The sequence below is a fragment of the Ambystoma mexicanum genome, chromosome 1p, assembly GCF_040938575.1.
Source record: "Ambystoma mexicanum isolate Mex_15411 chromosome 1p, UKY_AmexF1_1, whole genome shotgun sequence".
NCBI classification, from domain to species: domain Eukaryota; kingdom Metazoa; phylum Chordata; class Amphibia; order Caudata; family Ambystomatidae; genus Ambystoma; species Ambystoma mexicanum.
The window spans coordinates 94,908,971-94,931,386 of record NC_090921.1 but is presented as its reverse complement, the minus strand read 5'-3'; the positions used below and the strand labels follow the sequence as shown (position 1 = coordinate 94,931,386).

The 22,416-nt window shown below is 45.3% G+C and overlaps 1 protein-coding gene across 5 annotated transcripts in view; it reads left to right on the top strand.

Moving 5' to 3' along the window:
* The window catches only part of PLD2 (phospholipase D2), a 730,967-nt gene that overhangs the window by 643,727 nt on the left and 64,824 nt on the right, over window positions 1-22,416 (top strand). For all 5 annotated transcript variants that reach the window (XM_069644098.1, XM_069644072.1, XM_069644080.1 and 2 more), the window contains one exon: window positions 5,179-5,292. In XM_069644098.1, coding sequence (XP_069500199.1) covers window positions 5,179-5,292 — 114 coding nt within the window. The remainder of the gene's footprint in view (window positions 1-5,178; window positions 5,293-22,416) is intronic.

Genomic DNA, 22,416 nt, shown 5'->3' with positions numbered 1-22,416 from the left:
GAGTGTCTTGTTAGAGAGGGAGTGCCATTGACATTGGATGCCCTGAACAAGAAGGCCAAAATCTGGGTTACAGAATTACATGAGCGAAACATCTATAATGACAAATGCTCATATACAGGGGGACACCCCGGCTAGACCTACCTGGACAAGAGGGGATCGGGAGGCGGGGCTGCACTACTTCTTTGCATCAGGGAATATATTTACACCTGACACCTCACTGATGTTATCCTCGCTGGCTAATAGTGATCATCGCCTCCTAACCTTGTCTTGGTTAGATGAGCATCGTCGCATTAAGAACAAAATGAGGGAGCAGGTGGGGATAAATCATGCAGGAACCTGCTTGAAAATCTCCCCCACCCCCCACCCAGAGCAGTAGCAAAAATTGTGGGTCGATATAGACAAGATGAGAACTCAACATTCCGGCCTTGGGTATGGAGGCCTGCTAATGGGTTTTTGCACCCGACTAAACAATGACCCTAGACATGCAGCAAACAAAATGCATTGTTATGATAAAGAAGTGAGGGTTATGAAGAGAGTCTATCGAGCGGACTTAAGGAAACTGAAATACCTGGATAGATTTACTCTTATTAAAAAAAAAGGCGAAACAAATATAAAAACTCGCTCCTCTCAACGAGGGCATTGTGGCACGCGCCCGTATGCCCCTGGGCCTGGTTGCGCTTTATAAATAAACCAAATACAAGACAATAGGCGGATGCGAAAGCTCTGCTGAAAATTCTTGCGAACAGAAATACAAGGGACATGTGGGCACTACTGCTCACCAGGCGGCAACTATGGTGCCGCTGATAAAAGAAGCAAAGTGGCGGGCCTGTTTCTCGTCTTTATTTTCTAAGGTCGAGAAGGCAGCAAAGGGAAAACTGCCTCAGGTACCCAGAAAGTGGGATATTGAATTTGACCGGGGTGATATACTGATACTGATCAAAAAACTAATGTCTCAAGAGCGGCCGGACCAGACGGTCTTAATAATGATATCCTTCAGCAAAACCCAGACGAAAGGGTGGATTTCTGCTATATTCTCTTTAATCGCATCTTGATAGATGGGGAAATCCTTTCCTCATGGAAGACAGCTCTGATAGGCCTGATTATTAAGAATGGCGATAGAAGCGATCCTAACAACTATCGCCCGATTGCCTTCTGGATTCGCTGGGGAAGATTTTTGCATCAATTTTCCTGCAATACTTAAATGAGTGGGTGAAAAAAACAGGTCATATTGATGAGCGGCAAACAGGGTTTATTAAAGGAGTGGGCACCAATTTGAATCTCTTCCTGTTAAATGTTCTCAAACGAAGGGTAACGAAGTCTAAAAAAAAATGTACCTTGTATTCATAGACCTAGAGAACGCCTTTGACAGTGTCTCCAGAGATGGAGTATGGGACGAACGTATCTCCTGGGACTGCTCTGGGCCTTATGCTCTGATACCACAGTCCAGGTGAGGTTATCAAGTGAGGGTCCCTGTCAGAGAAAGTTCCATCCTCAAGAGGCAGAACAGGGATGCCCGTCGGCTCCCACTCTATTCAACCTCTATTTATCAGATCTGAAGGACTCCCAGGAAGCGATCAATGCATTTCCACCATAGGTTTACGCACAAGAACTCCCATGGATAATGTATGCAGACGATCAGGTGTTAATTGATCAAACACTGATTGGTCTGCAACGTCGTCTGAACCATCTAATGTCATTCCTGGAGGAAAATGGCCCCAAAATAAATGTCCAAAAAGCTAAGATATTGACACTGTCCAGTGGGCAAGGAAAGCAAAGACCTAAATTTAGATGGCATGTGGGAACTGAAAAGCTGGAGTGGGTCAACTCAATAACATATTGGATTTAATCAATGCAAGATGACTAATACACTCAGCCTTGTCATGGCTAAAGCCCTGTACCAGAGCTGACACTTGTAGGATATCAAATTGATATGGCTAAATAATTGTTTAAAGCTTAAAGGAATTCAAGCTGCTAGAGGGCCATTGGTGCTGCTTTTGGCAGCCTCTGGACCCTTAAGCTGCTTGCTGTACTTTGAGCCATCCAGACCCACTGCTGTGGACCGCACCGACCAACACAATTGCCAGCTCGACTCCCTGGAGGCAACTAATTATCATGGCGACTCTACTGACTCAAACCAGCAGAAGCATTGTCTTGCTACTGACTTGACCTGTGTTCCATACCGCTTGAAGCCATCAAGTCGCCCGTTGGGAACGTCGGCTCGACCCAATGGAAGCCAACACATTAAATTGCTTCAATGCCAACTACTTGCCAATGGGAGCACACGACTCAAGACTCAAAACCTCTCGGCATCGGCTCGACCACAGCAGAAGCACCTTGAAGCCCAGCTAGATACTGTTAAGCATCCAAAGAACTGCAGTGTATTGAAGAGGCACTGTCCCCCTGCGTCAGTTTTCAGGACCATGGTGACTTATAAGCCCCTCTTCTATGGCGTATCCTTGAACAATTGACGTTGCTTCTGAGTATCTTGCTGCTAATCAACTCAGTGCCCTTCCACATCAAAGTTCTGCATTCTGTGTTTTCTTTACAGGGCTGGACTTTTAGTATTTTTAACTAGTTTGTTTGCATTGATTGTTTTATTAAAGTCCCTATTGTTCTTGACCCTAGATTGAATGTTCTTTTATTTTGGAAGCATTGTACTGACACTGTTGGGGTTGCTAGTCTTATCAGCTCGCACCCTCTTGATGAGTGTATCCTGCGCTACCAGGAGGCGAAAGATTTACATCTGTCGGCCTGTGCCTGTTTAACCTTTGATTGGGATCACTGCTGGTTTAGTACTAGTTTGGGGCTGAGTAGGTAGTTTAGCCACTAATCATCCCTCTACCCCTGCACAGCTGCACCCATTTTATAAGACTCTTGCAGCCTACATGCCTTTCCCTTTGCACTTTTTCTCCTTTTCTTTCTTCTATGGGCTGCAAGTGCTACAGGTCTCAGGGGGCACCTCTGCCCTTCTTGCCTCAGCTAATGTTCTTTCAAATTTCACTGCAGGGGAAACGCCTGAAGACGGTTCCTCCCAGCTCCATCCGCTACACCTGGAGCTTCATTACCCTGTTGGGGGGGGGGGGTAGCAGTGCCCGCAACTGCCCCTCTACCCCTTCCAGGCTGTGGATAGTAGACTGGCCTGTATAATTATTCTTGGTGTACCGATCCTCTGTAGCTGCCACCATCGCTCTCGAGAGGTCGACATGTATGCAGTGCCCGATATAGTTAATTCCCTTTGCTGACCATAAAGGTTGCAGGGCGATATACCCCAGTACATCCTTACCACATCCCCTGTCATCATGGCATCTGCTTGTGACACTTTTTTATGCTTGTATGCCAGTCTGCCGCTTTGAAACATAACCTCCTCTGCAGAGAACAGCTCAAGCAGCAATCGTGCTTTCTTCATGCCTGTACTTTTGATGCACATACCCTCTCTTGACCCCAATCCATCCCAATCCTGCCAGGAATGACTGTAGGGTATTTTAGGCCCATTGGCAGTGCCCTTTCCTCAGAGGTACCTCACCCCCCTGCACTCTTCTCCCCAGGTTATGGTGTCTGCATTCATTTCATATCCTGTATTCAGGCTGACCCCAAGACTATTTCAGCCCCGTATATGCTTGAGTGTCTCTTTACAGGTCACTGCCTATCATCCACCAGTCTTAATTATATGGCACCAATTGCAGGTCTGTAATCTGCTCTGGGTAGAAACATGCTGGCAGAATTTGAGGTTTCTCTCGGCACTACCAAGCTGCTCTAATATTGCCCTCGACGAAACTTCAGGCCAACACTAGAACACGCCTTGAATCGGTTGCCATTGTTTCCGGGCATTGCTACCAAAGGGAGCCTGAGGCTTTTGATGGGACTGTGGAGGCGATGGGACATTTGGGGCGCAGTAGGTTTGAATGCACTGCCGCCGTGCTATGCCATTGCCTGTGATAGGACAGTTGAATAGCACTTGTAAAAGTTCCCACTACACTACCAACATGGTCTTGGTTCACATTGTCTCCGAACCTTGTTCTTTGGATAAGCGCCTAGAGACAGAATGCCGTAAAATGTAACATTAATCAGCCAATATCTGCGACCATGCAGGATACACAGAACTGTGCATGGTAGACTGGGGAGGGTTTGATATGTTGTGGGGTCAGGGGGAGGTTAAAGACTCACCATTGAAGGTTAGCAAGAGGACTGTGAGCGCAGACTTGAGTTGTTCCATCAGTGATTGGATTGCCTTGATGCCTGAGGGGGGAGAGCATTCCAGTGAAAGATGTGGTGGGAGGTGGGGGTGGGGGGGCAAGCAGTGTATAGGAGAGGAAGTGGGAGGTAGAACATGGGAGGGGAAGAAGAGGGCAGATAGGTTGTTGGCGATCAAAGAATTTGAGAGGATGATGCAGTCATCAAGATGGACTGGGCAAAGTCCTGAATTGATTTGAAGTTGGGAAGTAGACACTTGACTAGGGAGTGATTTTGCATAGAAAATGGCAATCGGTCGAGGTGGGAGACAATGTAGGCAGATTATGAAGGACCGGTGTAGCAAAGCCTATTCGTAAGAGCAAAAGAATAAAGGCGAAGGCCCAAGAGTAGACTCAAGCAGTAGCTTTTCTACGATAGAGAATAGTTATGGCCCAAATGAGAAGAGAATGGACATGATAGTTCATGTAGGCTGCGTTGGCAAGCATGAACAGCTTGTTTGCGCTCAAAGAATGCGAAGGTTGTGCACCGTGGCGGACGGAGTGAGGTCAAGGGGACAGAATCTAGGGGATGAAATTTTGGGATTGACCTTAGAGGAGTTAAGCCTCGGGTAGCGTAGCGCCATCCAGTGACCGATGGCAAAGAGGCAGTTCTGGAGGTGCATCGAGATGTCCAGGGGAACGAAAGGTTTCTATAGCAGAGGTGGTAGTGGAAGCTGCAGGACAAAATGAGCTTGAGGCGTCACTGGATGCGTTGGTCAGTGCTGTCCTGGAGAAGTCTCCTTGGCAGCACAGAGCTAGTCCCACCCATGGTATCTCACCATATTCTTGGGTGCTTGCTGTCCAGGCACAGGCCTCCCCACACCAAATCCTTTCTCATATCGGTTAATATTTTGCCTGGGTGTACAATTTGCATATCTAATATTGTTTTGTGTGTTCTGTGGTTTGTTTTATTCATGGAAACGTGTTCCTTTTTGACTTCTTTCCATAGACTGTGAAAAACAAGTACAAAGCAACGTCCTTCCCGTACCTGCTTCCCAAGTCGCACACCACGGCTGACAAGCTCCCCTTCGTGATTCCGGGATCTCAAGCAGCCAATGTCCAGGTGAGTGAGACCACCATGGCCGCGGGTGGCCTGATAGAACCGAACCCCCAATACCCATTCAGCAACCACATGGCCAGACCCAGTGGCATGCGTTCATCTGATATCTTAAACCTGACTGGTCAGGGTGGCCCATATAGACCTGGATTGATGGAACCCTCACCACTGACTGTCTGTCCCGCTTGGAGTCTTTATTTCAAACTAGTTTCTTTCTGCACCTGTGTGCTGGTTTCTGGGACACCATACAACTTTTCTATGAGTCTGCCTGATGTTCTTAACTTGTGTTGGGGTCTTTGGTTTTTCCACTGGCCTCTTGTACTGTTGACTTGGCTCCAGTGTTCCAGTCAGTCACCCTGGAAAGGATCTCTTGCCTAATAACTGGACTTACATAATGACCTCAGAGAAAATAGATTACAGTAGCAATGAGTTATTTATTAAAAATGGCCAGGTGCGGTAGGAGGATCGTGAAATCCCTGCTATAAATACAAGACCCGAAAAGAGGAAAAATGGAGGAAGCTGAACAATGGTAAAACCTTAATGCTTCCGCAAAACGATGAATTGTGCACAAACAACCCATGGCAAATGTAATGGATGAAAGAAATGATGAAACGATGTGCAGCGAGCCCAAGAAGCGGAAAAGTGAGAGGACTTCCTAACCCTCCGCGTAGACCCATCCTTGCTGCCACTAATCGAATTTTGCAACCGCTGGGTATCTACATTGATTTCTTTCTTCAACCTCTAGTTCAACGGTCTAGCACATACATTAAGGACACGACTCACTTTCTCACGTCTTTATCTGGACTCCCCTGTACTGCAGTCATCATTCTCTTCTTTAATGATGTTAAGAGTTTATATACAAGTATTCCAAATAACCGAGGTGTTGGACACAGTGGAATGGCTCCTATAAGAAGATCAGCTAGAAGCCAGCAAAGAATTTCTTCTCCTGATCTCTACTCGTGTTTTTCTTTCAGGATACCTCTTTTCAGTATTGCAATATATTCTGTCTGCAGACTAATGGTACTTTCATGGGTGCCATCTTGGCCCCACTGTATGCCAACATCTTTATGTTTAAGTTTGAGAATGATCACGTACAACAACACCCAGTGTGGCACAAAGATCTGAGGTATTGGTGCCAGTAAATCAGTTACCTTTTTGGGGTGTGCAGTGGCCCACTTGCATCTCTTGAAGACTTTTTAGGGTATGGCAACTGTATCAACACCAGGATTCAGTTTACAATTTAAACAGGTTCTCCAACCATAATTTAATTCTTGACGTGTTGGTGACACCGCAACCCCATGGTTTTGATCCCACCATCTTCAGAAAACTCAGACAGAAACAATCTGTTACACAGGCTTTGTTTCCACCTTTCCAGCTTGTTCAAACATGTACCCTTTACACAGTTCCTTAGAGTGCAGCAAGTTGTTTGTGACGAAGAGCAAAGTTAAGATCGAACTTGAATCCATGACCAACAAATTCAAGCAACGTGGATATCGAGACGGAAAGATAAAACCCCTTAAAGGGAAAGAATTCATGACCTCCAGAGAATCCCATCTCACCAAACGCAACACACGACACAGCCCCGTCATGACATACATTTCCACTTTCTCTGTTCAGAGTTATTGTATCGGGAGAATTATTTGTAAATAATGGAATGTTATTACGACAGGCAATTAACAGAACACCCTGTTCTTGGGACCACCTATTTTCACATATAAACGCAGCCATAATCTGAGGGATGTGTTGTTCAACACTAAGAGCACTCAGACTTTTAAAGGATCAGGCAAGATATTTGGTATCTTTCCATTCTGAAACTGTTCGAACTGCAATGATGTGATTAAAGGCGATTTCGTACATCATCCAAGAACAGAAGAAAAATGGACTAATGTGTTATCAAAAGCCTATGTGGTATATTTTATATTATGTTGGACAATCAAAACGCACAGCAAAGGCTCAATGGAACGAACACGGCTCCAATATACAAACTAATAACATCAATTCACCCATCACAAGGCAGTTTCAAAAGCAACAACTCCAACTGTCACAGATAAGGTTCCAGATTCTCAAATGCAATCAAATGCAATCCACATGAAGACATCCATAACAGATTATACCGCAGAGAGGCATTTTGGATACATCGTTTGGAATCATTAGCCCTTAGAGGAGTCAACGAAGAACTTAATCCACCATGCTTTTTTTAATGAGATTACTTTTCGTTTGTTTGCACTTGGGATTATTAAAATAGTTGAGGAACCCACTGGGGAGGTTGCCTGTGGAGATATTGACCTCGTTACTCATCTACACGTTACTGATGTGTTGCTTGCTTATAGAATTGATTCCGTCATTTTGCTTCTTTGAACTTGTATTTTTGTGCGCTGGTATGTACTATTGTGTCCTGTATGTAAGTCTTGATCCCTCTCTCACTGTCTTGAACTGGACCACCTCAAGTTCTGCAAACAACTCAAGGCCTTTCTCTTCTCCTCCATCCATCTTCCCCCTCCCATGCAAACCATCCCCTCTGTCGCTGAGATTGGCGTCCTGGTCCCTCATGAGTCCAATAGTCCTGGCCTTCTGCCCAATCGCCCCCAGCAACCCCTCTGCACTACCCTATGGGCCCACACACCCGCCCATTGGGTAGTTTGCCTCTGCCCTGCACTTACAGGTTGGGCGGTATGTCTCCCTCTTCACTTAGGATGTCTCCGCCCATGGCAACTCTGGCACTTCCTCCTATAGGGGACCCTAATAGCCCTTACCCCCAACCCGCCCCCCTTTTTTTCCGTTTTCTTTTCACTGCACTTGCACGCTCCGAAAGTAACCAGGCCTAGTAGGCAACGCCTTTCATTTACATTCATTCATTGTCATTTCCATTTTATATTTGCTCCCTTGTTTCCTTCCCTTGTGCCTTGTGGCCCTTTGAAACACTGTCTTGTTGTATAAGCGCTGTATAAATATTCAATAAATAATTAGAATTTAGTTTTAAGTGCTTCTCGTTCTGATTACTACAAGCCTCTTCCCCTTTATTGAGCTCTATGACCACCTCTTACACCCACTGCTGTGTGTTTACTCTGGTTGTTCTCTTCAAGCTTCCCCCTCATTTTGGTCGTTGTCAGTATTTTCCACGATTGTTTGTTTGCTCATGTACATGCGTGCTTTTTCCAATCAACACGTGTGGCCCGTCATGTTTAGTTTCACCAGTCCCCATTAGAAATGTTACCATTTGTGCATTACATTGAACCCTTATATCTTTTTAACGTGACGCGTCTTCAAGGGCCTTTCTCTCTTTTTACATATTCTTATTATGGTATTTATTGAGCGCGGACCCAACTTCGAGAATCAAAAGGGGGCTTGGAGGGGAATGCAACAGGACAGGTGCATAGCAGATTGCTTTTCAAAGGTGACAGAACAAATGTACAGTGCAGGGGTAGGATACAGGGGGGGGCACAGAGGAGGGGTGCATCTGTACAGGGTGGCGGCATCTAACGATTCAGGTGACACGGGGGGAGACATGATGACCAGGTGTTGAGAAGAGACTCATTGGCGAGGTGGGTCTTGAGTTCTTTTCTCTTTTTCATTTTTAAAATTTTGTATTGTGTTTGGTTTCTTTTGAATGTAAGTACACCTTTACAATTATCAAACAACTTCATTACAATTCATTTTTTAAATCGTACACTTCCTTAAAGAAAAGAGTTCCCTTCAATCCATCCTCTCTAAAACATTAGTCCATTACTCCTTTGAAAAGATGCATTCTACACATTTCATACCAGCTAGGACCAAGCTTACCTTTTCCCCCCATTAAAAGGATGTCCCACCATTGTCTCAGCTGGGAGTGATTTTGACTGATCTATGAAAAACTCCCAAATAGCAGGACCTCGGCTCAGTCGGAGCTCTACACGTCCCCCACCAGATGGAATAGTCATTCGATACACCTGCCTTCTCCACAATATCTGCAAACTGCATCAGCTTCCCCCAATGGTTTCATCACCAGCTGAACCTCTCTTGTTGGCAGGATATTGAGGGGCATTCTCATAAGTGGATCCGATAGTGGGCTGAAGGCAATGTTTGCAGATACGTGGGGATTTGGTTTAGTAACTTATTACCACAGTCTAGGCCCAAGCCTAGTTTATTATCCTTTTTGTGTTCTTGAGTGAGGATCCAGTCCCTCTCTTGCATTTTCTTTCACCCTTCATGGGATTCCCCATCAGAATTTCTAGGGGAATGTCACTGTGTCTGAGAATGGCCGTACATTTCTCCTTCCAGATCCCAAGCCATTATTCCCCCAATTCTTTATCATTGTCTCTCAAAATTTCAAATGGGGGGTATATTATTACAGGTGACACACTTCCTAAACAATTATATTGCTTTCCATGTTACAATTGACTCCATAGATTGGAGCACCAATGCAAATCGAATAGCCGCCACTCGTAGAGAGTTTGGTGGTGTTAGGGAGAATTCTCTGTTAAGGCTAATTTCCCAAACCTAGTGAGTCCCCCAGCAGCTTTGCTGGATTTTTGGGGTTTATTTTTTTCTCCTGCTAAGAGTGAGACTCTTTTTCTCCTACTCTTAGACATGATTTGAGATATCCTTTGACTTTGTAATGTGTTTAATGGGCTATGGGGTCTTTTACTCCATAGGGCTTCATGTATTTTTGGTAAGTGTGTTACACAGCACCCTCAGTGCAGTAACACAGGGGTGTCATAGTGACCCCCAAACATAGACTCCATACCCTGGGACTGACTACTGTCTACCAGGGCATGTAAAGTCACCATTGGCTTTACTAGTCTTAAATTGGGAACATAACCAGTAACAGTCATCATATTGTGGAAGTACTGGTAGGGGTAATTAGATTGCCCCAGGCTCTGTTTTTTTAAGGCTTGTTCAATAAGTGATCAGGGATGTATATATATTAATATTGACTGTGTTTGAACTTGCTTGCCATATTAGTGTTAGTGTATTTTGCAAAGTGTGTTTTTAAATAAATAATGATATACTTTTATACCCAAGCTCTGGTCAGTGTTTGCTTGTGCTACTGTATTTTGGTACCTATCTTGTATACTCTATATACTGTCTAACTCTTCTTGAGAGAAGTCTGGCTGCTCAGCCACAACTACCAGGTAAATCTAGGTGGTACAGACTGCTACCAATTGGGTTTACTGCCAACACCTGTAGTCTTAAGCCTTTTGCAGTGGTCCCTAAGGGAACTGCACAGGTTTCTGCCTAACTGGTGGTCTTAGAACCTTTCAGCAAAAATGGCCCTCTAAAAGGCCCCAGGCTTTCCATCATAGGCTCAACATAGCTTCTGCCCCGAATGTTAGAATCTGGAATACATTTTGTTTGTAAAAGGCAATCCTGGGGAGCATTGAGAAGGCCCCATATCTCCTATCCAGTGCTCTTCCCTGAGCCACAAGCTGTTTAACCTTAGCTGAGAGTTTCCTAAAATGCACCTGGTCATTAACATTCCTATTTACGATGACTCCCAGGCATATCATTGTCTCGACAATCTCCAGGCGCTGCCCTCCTATGGTCCATGAATACAGACACATTTGCTTTCTTTGATCCGACGTCATCACTAGGACCTTAGATTTCTTGAAAGGCGGTCAGCCTGCGCTGCAACCCAACTTGTGTTTGGTCAATAAAGACAGCATTGTCAGCATATAGGACCCACGGCAGATCAGTGCCATTGATTTTAGGGGGGAAAGGCACAACAAAATACTGAGTCTCTCCAAATCAGCCATGTAGTGATCAAACAGAAATGGGGCTAACGAGCAGCTCTGCTTAAGTCCCCTAAATGTAGAAATGTTCATAGAGGTGGGCACCCTGGGCTGACAGTTTCACCTGAATTGAGGTGTCCATGTAGAGGGCCCTGATCGCTTCCACCAGGTCTCTAGGGCAATTTCAGCTCGTCCGTTTAGCCCAGAGCCTATCCCTGCTCACTCCTCCATCAAATGCTTCTTCAAGATCCATGAATGCTAAATAGATGTTTGACCTCGTGTTTGAACAGGTTTAGGGAGGTACCCATCCCCTTCACAAATCCAGTCTGACGAGGATCAAAGCAATCCATCTCCTGTGTCCAGGAGTTCCGATCTCGCATTAGGACTGATGCAAACGGTTTTCCTAGGGAATCAAGAAGGGTGATAGTTCTTAGGGTCTTCCCAATCTCCCTTCTTAAAGATTGGCACTATGACCCCTCTCTCCATGAAACCAGGATCTGTTTTGTAGCCAAGACTTGGGCAAAAACTCTTGCTGCGAAATCGGTCCCGAACGTTACCATATGGTTAGCCAGGTCATCAGGGCCTGCTGCTCTAGATGTACTCAGTCCCCCCGATCATCGCCCGATCTATGTTAATTGCCCAATTTACCCCCGATTCTCAGTGTTTATACTGGGTTTTGGACTCCCTCATCTCAAACAGCTTAGTGTAAAAGTCAATCCACCTTTCCTCAGGGATGAGAGCCCAGTCAAGACCTCCTCCATTGACCAGCAGGCCCCATAGGTTTCTTGTGTTATCCTTAAACACCGCTCTCAGCATTTGTTCGGCATCCAGCTGCACTCTTCTGCCAGTTCCGATATCGCTGCTTCCTTTTTTGGTTTGATTTAGAATGTTGGGCTCATTTGCTTTCCTTAATTTCCTGATATAAGCTCTTCATTTTTTCTTCGTCACTACCACCTCTTTGCTGGTGACATGGACTGGGTGAAAATCCTGTCTTCTGAAAACTCACAGTATTTCCTTATAATTTCTCAGAATCCAACCATATTCTACTCCGTTCAGATAAACTGACACGTATTGTTCAAAATGTGCTGTCATCTTCGGGATTTCGGACGTTTTTATTCTGAGTCTATTCTGGCCCACAGTTAATTTGACTGGATTAGCCATACTTGCATCCTGTCGATAACCTGCCATTTCCCAACTCATTAACATCAAATCATGATCACTTGATTTCATCTTGAGGATCTCAAATTTTACTATTGCGGCAGCAATGCAAGCTGAGACGAAGCAATAGTCCAGGCAGGCTCTCAAAACGACTCTTCTCCAGGTGACTGCCCCCGGAATGTCTCCCCTTGTCTGCCTATTCAACATAGCTAAATCTCAGGACCTAGCTTCATTGAGCCATAATAGCTCTTTTTCCCCCAACATTGCTTCGCCCCTCACCTCCCACAAAGAATCCAGGTAATGTAGATTGAAATCACCGCACATGATTATTCGAGGGTTTTCTCCAGTCATATGAGCATCATCTATTATTTAAAATCAGTCAGGTGGCACACCCGAGCTCCAGTACACCTTTAAGAGGACAATAGCAATTTTTTTATAATCAGGCAGTGTCATTTGAATCTGGACATACGGGGCGGGATTAAATAAATCGATTACCTTTGAGACCCTACCCATTTTGACCAGTGTCAGCAAGCCCGAGAAGGGCCGTCCGAAAAGTTCCTTCCCTGCCTCATTTAGGAAGACGGTGTACCCTTCACAGATTGGTTTGGCCCTCAACCAAGTCTCCTGGAGGCAAATAAGATCAAAGTAATTCAGGCGCCAAGTTCTCCTTTTCAAATGAGTCCACAAATCCTCACGTGTACCAAGAGCCTAGCTGGAGGGTTTCCTTCCCCTCCCTTCTCTGGCTCTAATGGTTACGCAGCCCCACCAATGCTGCTGACAACCAATCCAACTTTGCCTGTTTCCCCATTATGCAGGGGCTTCTGCCCACCTGCCGCCTGGAACCCCCTTGCTGCTTGGTTTCCGATCGTAACCATAAATGGCTGGAAGGTTTGTGACATGGTTGTTTGACCTTCCGGCTCTACGTCTTTCCGAGTGCAGGGAGCCAAAACCCTCTTTAACCGAGGACTAGTATTGTTTGGGACTGAAGTGAGCCGGTCGATGGGGTTCAGCTTTGGTCTGTATAGTTGCTCAGCTCAAAGCCCAATGGCTGCATATAGTTAATTAGTTCCAATATCGTTGATTTTATAGCCTTTGATGCCAAATGTAAGATAAACCAATCCGTACGTCTATCCTCGACAAACTGGACGACTTGGATATCATCTGTAGTGATTGTTCTTAGTCTTTGAATATGGTGCAACAAAATCATCACATTCTGATGATTTAGAACCAGATCATCGACTGCAGGTGTCAGGTGCTCCAAATATCCAAATATACTCTGTTCGATTCCCTCTTGTTATCCCGTTCAGATCTCACAGAGACAAACATTGGTTTCTCACATTTCGGTGCATCCCAATTTCTTCCGACTTCATTGATCGTATTGCACTTCTGATTGTTTTTTTCCTCCAGTAGGACCCTTGTCTGATAGCCGCTTCTTGCTCGGCCCTTGATCTTTTCCTAATGCTCAGCCTCTTTTCATCCAAGGTCCTGAACTGGGGAATCCTCACATTATTGTTTATAACCTTCCCTGGCCGTCGATCATCTGCCAGGGGCTTGGTCGGTCAGACCTCTTTGAAATCTGTGGAACCTGCTGATCAATTTCCGCCAGGTCTGTATCACCCACATTTCTCCACTCGTCAGCCTCCCTCTTCTCGGATTATTTCCACAAGATCACTCAAAAATGAGCCTGACATTGCCTCAGGCTCTGCAGGTCCCTGTAGAATGTACTCATGCCTCGTTACTGATGGTATAGTTAGGTCCTGCGTTCTTTGCAATGTGATGGTTTCTCCAAGTGCATCCTTTTTTTGGCACTTCACATTTGGGGCTTGCATAAAGAGTGGTGGGATTCTCAAATTTATCATAAATGCCTGTGACCCATTTGACTTTCGTTTCCCTCCTTTTTTCATGTTTTTTGATATTTTATTTTGGTCTTGTGGGGGTACTTTGCCCTGGGTTCCCAATCTCCACCTTACCGGATCTGAGCTTTGGAATATCGAAAAAACATTTGCTTCAGGGGCAGTTTCACGAGGGGCCAGGGATTTATCTTTGTGTAGATCATATGGAGCTGTTTCCTCTAATTCCTCGATGAGGCTGTTGTCAGTCGGGCCCTTCCAGAACCCCTCGTCCATTCTTCAGCGCCTCCCCAAAGGCTTCCCACCCTTCTTCTGGGTTTTTGCAGCATTCCCTTCCTTTCTCCTGCCATGGGAGCTCGCACTCGCTTCCTTGCCTTCTCTCCCCATCGGCCCTTGTAGATCTTTAAAGTTGCTCTGCATCCATTTGCAGTCTTCAAGCAAGTTGACTTATCCGACTCTTCTCTCTCTGCATAAGCGATTTTGTCAGTTTAGAGATGTTTCTGCTTCCTGGTCAAGCCGCTCCTGGACCTTTACTATGAAGCCCTCTAAAAAGCTCATCTTTGAGTGAGCCATTGCTATCAGGGTAGCCTGATCTTTCAAAGAGTCTTTGAGGGCTTCATACAATTTCCCAAAGCGGGCCAGTGACATTGTGACCATTGCCATTAAGGTGTTTTGCAGGAGAGCCAGGGCTGTCGTGATACGGGCCGCTCCATTTCGAGCCTAAGCCTGCAGGTTATAGTCACGTCTCCTCTCTTCGAATGAAGCAGAGGACAGATTGCTATCTGAGTCTCTAGGCACATCATGCTGCCTCAATGGAGATCCTTTCTCTGTCTGCTGCGGTCTTCTTCTTCCCACATCATCCACCGCCTCCCCTGGTGGAATGGAGCTTCTTTCGTCAAAGTAGAAAACCTCTTCAACAGAGGGGTTTGCTGCCAGTTTTTGGCTCAGCCAAGAATCATTTCCTAGTCTTTCTTTGAGGCTTGCCAGGCTCAAATGTTTTTGTTTTTCAAAATGTCTTTTCACAAGCGGACCACCAGCATCAACGACTTCGATCCTTCCACCCCCACCTTGTTTTCACTTGGTTCTCTCTCCCGGTCCCTTTCATCAGAGCCTTGTTGAATAGTCAAGTTTCCAGCAGCAGGCCCTATTTCCTCTGTCGATCCTTTGTTGATTTCTCATCCGACCTGGTCGCCAAGGCAGAAGGTAGGTCACCATTCTTACTTTTATCAGTCCGCTATTCATTTGATGATGTTCGGTTCCAGCCGCCAGCTGGCAAATTTGGGGCCTGAGTACAATTCTTTTCTAATCAAAAATGCCACCATTCTGGTGGCTCCTACAGTGAAAACACTGGGTATGATGGTCAACTCTGCGGTCGACTCCCATGCCCAGACCAGCTACCTGCAAAAGAACACAGCGTATTACCTGAGATTAATGAAAGCTATCAAGCCGTTCCTTAATGAAGGTAACATGGCCACGATAGCGAGAGCCATTATTCTATCACGGCTTGATTATGGTAACGCTCTGTTGTTGGGGGCCTCTTCTAAGGACTTATCTAGCTGCCAAGTGATCCAGAATAATGTGGTCAGGCTTGTTAAGAACTTAAAGAAGAAAGACCACACCACAGCAGATAGACTATCATTGCACTGGCTCAGGGTTGAAGAGCGTATCAAGTTCAAGGCCCTCTGCTTGGTGCACAAGTGCTTCTACGGCTCAGCGCCGGTATATTTGAAAAAGAGCCTAGTGCCCTACATACCGAGGAGAAGTCTACGCTCGGAGGGAAAATGTTTGCTGTCAGTCCCTAACTTCAAGCTGAAATCTGGCTTGGGCAGATCATTCGTGGTGATGGCCCCCAAATTATGGAACAGCCTGCCCGAAGTGCTGAGGTCAGAGGTGAACCACCTTACTTTCAGGAAGCACCTGAAGACATACCTCTTCAGATGAAGAGCCTGGGGAAAGCAATGTTTCGGGGTCCTTAATAGGCCGCAGTGTTTGCTACTTTATGTCTGTCTTGTTGTTGCTGTATTGTAAGTGCAAGCGCCCTGATGCCCACGGGCTACCGGCGCTATATAAAATAAAATACAATACAATACAATACATTTGCAGTCGACAATCCCACTTCCATGGGACCGCTGCTAGTTTTTTGTATCATAGTCAAGACTTCCAGGGGCTGCTTGTGTATTCGGCTACCAGTTCCCAACAGGTCATTAGGCAGCTTATCGCCGCCCCTTGTTGTATCCCGTCTTTTTCTTTGCTCCAGTTGGCCGGTTTAGATATAAAACTGCCCCCAATTGGAGATTCTGAAGTGGGGGGCTCCACACAGGCATGCTCCCTTTCAGCGATTCGCCCCGGGGGATCAGGGTCAATAGGAGCGAGATCTAGCAGGCTACCAGTTTTCCGGGGAGGCTGAGCCTTGATACACTCTGCGTGATCGTGCTGCCTCACTTGCAGGCGAGTCCGTGAGCCCAGTCCCAGCATGCCAGTCAGTGCTCTGCACTTCCCCACCCGCTGATCCGTCTCACCTTTTTCGTGCTCCACACTGGAGGCTAGCAGTTCCATTGACCTTTGGGGTTCTCCGCACAAGCATGTTTAGCGGTATTTCGATCACGGATCCCCTTCACTTCAGGGTGCTCTTCAATCCGTCACCACCGCCACCACGCAACAATCTGCAGTTCACTCTGCGTTCGCTCTACCAAGCGAGGACGTTTTTGAACGAGTGGCAGCAATCAATAATGGAAACGGCACACAGACTTCCAGCTCCACTCTCCACACTGTAACACTCTGCAGTTCTTTCCTGAATTGTAGGAGCATGGGGCGAGTCTGATGCTGACGGGGAGGAGGTTCCATAGTCTTGGGGTGTAGACAGAGAAGGCTTGTTTTCTGGTCCTTTCCTTTTTGCAGCAGCGGATTTCAAGTCTGACCGCGTCCTGGCTTCTGGTGGTGCGCTGTCACTACTTCTGAGTTTCCGCGTCTTCCGCTACGTGAAACGTCATCATATTCTCTGCACGGTCTTTCCATATAGAGGCAAGACTTGGTTATAGGTTCTTTCTCCGCAGAATACGACCCTCTTGCCGCTGCGCGATGCTTCTACTGTGTGCTGCTGTTTGCCCCGATGTACCTCCTCTGACTACTAGACCCCGGTCTCTTGACCGCTTTCTCCTGCTCCTTTTCATTCTTTTCCCCAGCGTCTTGGATGACTTGTTCACCTCTGCAGGTATGAACTGAGAGCCTCCAACAGATTGGCTTCTTATGTACTTAGTCATCCAGTAAGTGTTCCTTACCTCTGCAGCCAAAGTCTTACACACACAGACATCACTTACCATCAAGACAGTAACCTACATACTTCTGAGTCTTCCCATTGCTGGCATGGCCTGGTGTTAGATCTTGTGTTTATGGCACCGCGTTCGGGATCAGTCAAACATACTTATTATTTTCTCTTTTTTACAGAAGTGGATGTTTTGGAACATATGGGACGAGTATTTTGCTCTAGGCTTCTTCTGTATATGTGCATTTAATTAACTTGCTCATCCATTTTGCCTTTTGGACTCTGTTTTTGTTTTAAATACTGTGTTCCCAGGTGTGCCCCGATGCAGGGTATTGTATGATCTGAATTACATTGGCCAACACATCTGTTCTCCTCTGTTCCTATTGCTGGTTGGCACAACTGATCACACAATCGGTTGTTCTACTCGCACACACGCGTCTGTACTTTGTTTTGACCGACATTTAAGGAGCTACGCCTTTGGGCCACACTATCCTGTGAGCACGGAGCATTATAGCTCTTCAGCTATAATCTTTTTGGAAGCTGAGAGAACCCCCCACATGTGCCCCTTCTGACACGATGCCTGTGGGGGTGTAGAATTTGGAACAACGCCTGCCTTGAACACGCAGAGCCTGGGAGGGTTTCCACCCTGTGCTTCTTCAGTGCTTTAGTTTTCAGTGCTGTGTCTCTAGCACCAGAGAGAGGCGGCGCCGGGGGCGGGTGGGGGGGGGGCGGGTGGCGTCAACAGCGGGTGGCCAAATGCTGAAACAAATCATTGTTTTTAATGGCTCCAGTGAAATAATTCCTCACATGGGTTCCCGTATGTACTTTTCATCCCTGAGCCACTGTTGTCATGGGAACCTTCGGGAACATAAAAACGGTGCTGTTCAGAGGGTTGGAGGGAATGGCAGTTTCTCCTGGAGATTTCTACGTAACCAGGAACATGCTGTCCCTGTTCGTTCTCTCAACAAGCTGTCATGGTGGGCACGTGCCCACCCCTTTCCCTCCTGTAACCACGCAATGCAGAGTTACAGTGACGGATGCATTTTAGAAGCATTGGCTGGATTTCAGTTGTGATGGTCAGACTCAATGGGGCCATGGAAGGGGGGCTTTTTGACTGTGGTGGCCATAACTGGCACCTTTATTGCAGATCTAGAGGGTAAGGTCAGACAGAATACGTGATAGGTTCACCAGAAAATCATCTAGGATTTACCGCAGGGCCTTGTGGGACCGGGCAGAGCCCCAGTATTTTCCTGAATAGGGGGGGGGGCACTGCCGAGGTGCCATTCGTTCCCCACGACTAAGCGCCGGCACCCTTTTTCATGAGTCCATGTCCAGAGCATGACAGTTTGCACTGGAGACTTAGGCTAATTTGTAATGGAGGAATACATGCAGGGAAGCCAGAAGCCATTTTGTGCTCAGGCAGGACTGAACATATCGCTCAAAATCTGCGGCTGTCCGAATAGGCATATACGACTTGCGAGCATTTTACGGTTAGGGTGTCGCCGCAACTGCAATGAGCATTATGGCCAGTGTGCAATATGTGTTCAGAAGTGTTGCAGGCTTGAATCCCTGTCGGACATGTGTGCCAAATATACATTTGTGGTCGGACCTATGTTCCCAGAATACTTTTGTTTTATGCAAAGTAGCCAGTCGCTTAAATTGGTGCTATTTGTCCCCCTCCTGTTTCTCACAGGTGATTTCAGAAACAGCTGAAGATGTGTGGAGCCAAACTTCAAAATGTTTGGTGCCCCACTACCTTATGCCTCCCTCCCTCCCTTCCTGACTACGCAAACCTGTGGTGCATAGATTACAATGGAGTACTTTCCTAATGCAAGGTCCAGTGGGCGATTTGCTGGGGTTCATAATTAAGGGTGAATTACAGGAACTCCACCTGGACCTTCCTTATTCCCCCAACATATTCCGTGCATCACACCAATGAGTTGAAACCAGGGTAAAATGTGTCCATGATAAGTTAACACCGTTTAAGGTGGCCCGCCTATAGCCAGCAAATGCACATTTAAAGTGGCACATTAGTCTGTGAGGACTGATGACCTCTTTGAGAATATGCACATACTATCAGCTCCACCTTAACATTCTGTGGCAAAATCCCAGATAAGGCAATGGATGAATGTGGTGAGTGGCTGCAGATGAGCACAGGTCAGAGGTGTTGGCCTTTGCATGGCAGAACAAAATAAGGCAGCCAGTTTGAGGTGGCGGGGGTTGCATTGCTAAATGACCACTTAAGGGCCGTTAAGCTGGCCCTAATGGTAAACCTGGGTGATTCATTTACAGAAGGGTGATTTACACACTGATTGGATCTCTCTATCTATCTATAAATTTCTATATATTACACGGCCACGTTAGTGGCCGTGCAGTTATGGTTAAGTTGCTGTTTCCATAGGAAGACAACTTTTTGTGCAGCTTTTAACTTCGCTCCCCTTGGATGAATCCTCACCAAACATTGCAAAAAAAGGATATGGGCCACTCTGAATTTTGTTTGCAAACTTTGATGAGGATTCGTCCGGGGGGAAAAAATTATAGGTGGGGTCCCAAAACGTCTTTTTTTCCCATAGACTGAATGGGGGAAAAACTTTGCACACGCCTACAGCCCAAACCGCTGGACGGATTTTCACCAAATTTGCGGCAGGAGCTTGGTCCCGAAAGCGTGCTTTTGTAAATTTGCTGCCAGCGTGATAGTGCTACGGAGCTCATGCCTTCTTTAAAGACTGGGTTTCCTATATCTATCAATGCTTTGTCTAGGGTAAGACCTTGGGATTTATGAATGGTGACTGCATATGCAAGAGTTAGAGAAAATTGTTCTCTACGTACGTACATACATGTCTTTGAACAGAAGGAATCGAGCAGTTGAGCGCCCTATCCTTTTCACTTCTGAAAGTTTGTCGAAGCGAATATTAACAAACTGAATGTTGTTGTCACGTGGGTATGATTGTAAGCTAACAACTGTACCCAGTGCCCCATTAACTAGCCCTTGCTCCACATCAAGGTTGCGTTTAAGCATTACTCTACAATTTAAGGATAATTTAAATATTTTTTCCAACCCAGCTGTGTTGGAGATTGAATTTTCTAAGCTACTTAGTCTTGTTGTGGCTTGCTCCCACATGGGTAGTGTCATACCATGTACATACAGTTTGTCTGTGGCACAAATTTCAATTATTGGTTGCAGTTCTTTATTTAACATTGTTTCATTAAATTTAACACAGCTTGCAAGAGTTGGCATTAAGGCCATACAATTGAAATTTTTGTGCGCTAGTTGTTCCATAACATTAGTAGCACATGCATTATCGCCATAAAATGCATGAATGTGTGCCAGTTTTTCAATATTGCTTGTGCTTCTTTAGAAAGTATACCAACTCTAGTACTTTTTAGGATGTTGGCATAAGTGAGATCTTCAGATTGCCGCATGTTTTCTGTTAATTCTCTGTATTGGAAATGTTGCCAAAGGTTGACATTTCCAATGCTGCCAACAGTTTTATGGCAGAGTTTGTGTCCTACGGTTTTAAAAATAGGTTCACCTTTCACTGGTGTCAACTGTAGAAGATCTCCAAAACGATAATGTGTTTCCCTGCAAAGAGTTCTTCATAGTTTGTTTTAAGTACTTCTTGCAATCTTAGGTGAATCAAAGCCAACAGTAGGTTGGAGACCATGCTCACTTCATCTATTAGTAGCATTTTCATTTGTTTTAATACTCTGCGTAGTTCCATTGCAGCTTCTGCAGAAAGTTTGTAATAGTCTAATTTGTTTTGGTGTTCTACTGGAAGAAGTAGTAATCGGTGTAAAGTGACACCGCCTGTGTTGTGGGCAGCTATACCTGTGGGGCAGTTACAACAGCTGACAGTTTGTTGTTTGTCAGTTGCTGAAGGAACTTGCTGATGATTTTGATTAAGAATGTTTTTTCTGACCCAGCTTCACCACTGACGTACATCAGTATTGGTTTGTAATTTTGGCAGGTACATTCTTTATTTTCGTGTTGTACACCATGTGCTATTTGTTTTGTTACGTCTTCAAAAATGGTGCGCGGATCTTTGTTAAGTTTTGCTTGTTGTACAGTTAAGTCTTGTATATCTTCTTGATAGTGACACATGGTGCTTTCCATTTCTGTCATAGCTAATTCTGCATCATTTGCTATTAGTGGCTGTCCTAGTGGTTCTTGACTTTCTGTTACAGAAGGTAGAGTCCTTATCTAGTTGGGCCTGGAGTAGTTCTTCGTGTTGCTGTTCATTGTGCAACATTGTTTTGTACTGCGTAAAGTTCACATCAGTGATAGCGCTTTCATTTGCTTTGAAGCATCTTCATAGCAGTCATTGTTATCTAGTATCTCTTCCTCTTTTCTCCATGGTTTAAAAAGTTGTAGCAGAGACATGTAATATAGTTCTTTCTGTTTAGGAGTTTTTAGTGACAATTTAACATGATTAAGCTTCGTTTGGTAAGTTTCACTAAGCTGCCTTCACAATCTGTGACTCTATATCTGGCTTTGCTTTCATCGGGTTTTATATTATTTTTGTATGCACAGTTTTGAGCTATGTGGTATAGACGCATGCTTTCCAAAGTGCTACTCCTGTTCGGATACTATGTGTCAAGTAAATTGTTTTTTAAAATGTCTTGGCTGTTGGTATCATTTCTGGCAATTGTTTCTATGTCCTCATATGATTTCAGAACTCTTTTTCTAGATTTAGCAGGACCAAGACTTAGCCATACTATGTTGTCTGATTTTCCGTACAAAGCAGTACCGGTTAAATGATCTGCCGCTTCATAGGCAACACATTCTCTATGAGAGAGCATTTTTATGCGTAGGCTGTACAATTTCTGGGATAGTGTTTTGTCTGATAAGTCATCCCAGAGGAAGCTCTGTTTTTTCAGCTTTTGTTAAGTAGGATGTAACATATCGTGCAACAGCAGTGGAATTGTCTGCAATGTACTGCACATCTATGTTTGCATTCCAGATGAGGGCAATGATTGCATTGTAATCATTGATATATTTAGATTTTTTTGTTTTTTAATGTAATGCGTGTTCTTAGGTGATTTACCTTTCACACTATGTCGAACTGAAGACATGAAGTTGTTCACTTCAACTGTTTCTGTAACTGGTCTAGGGAAACCAAACCGGCATTTGGTGTAGTATTTCCCTTTGTTT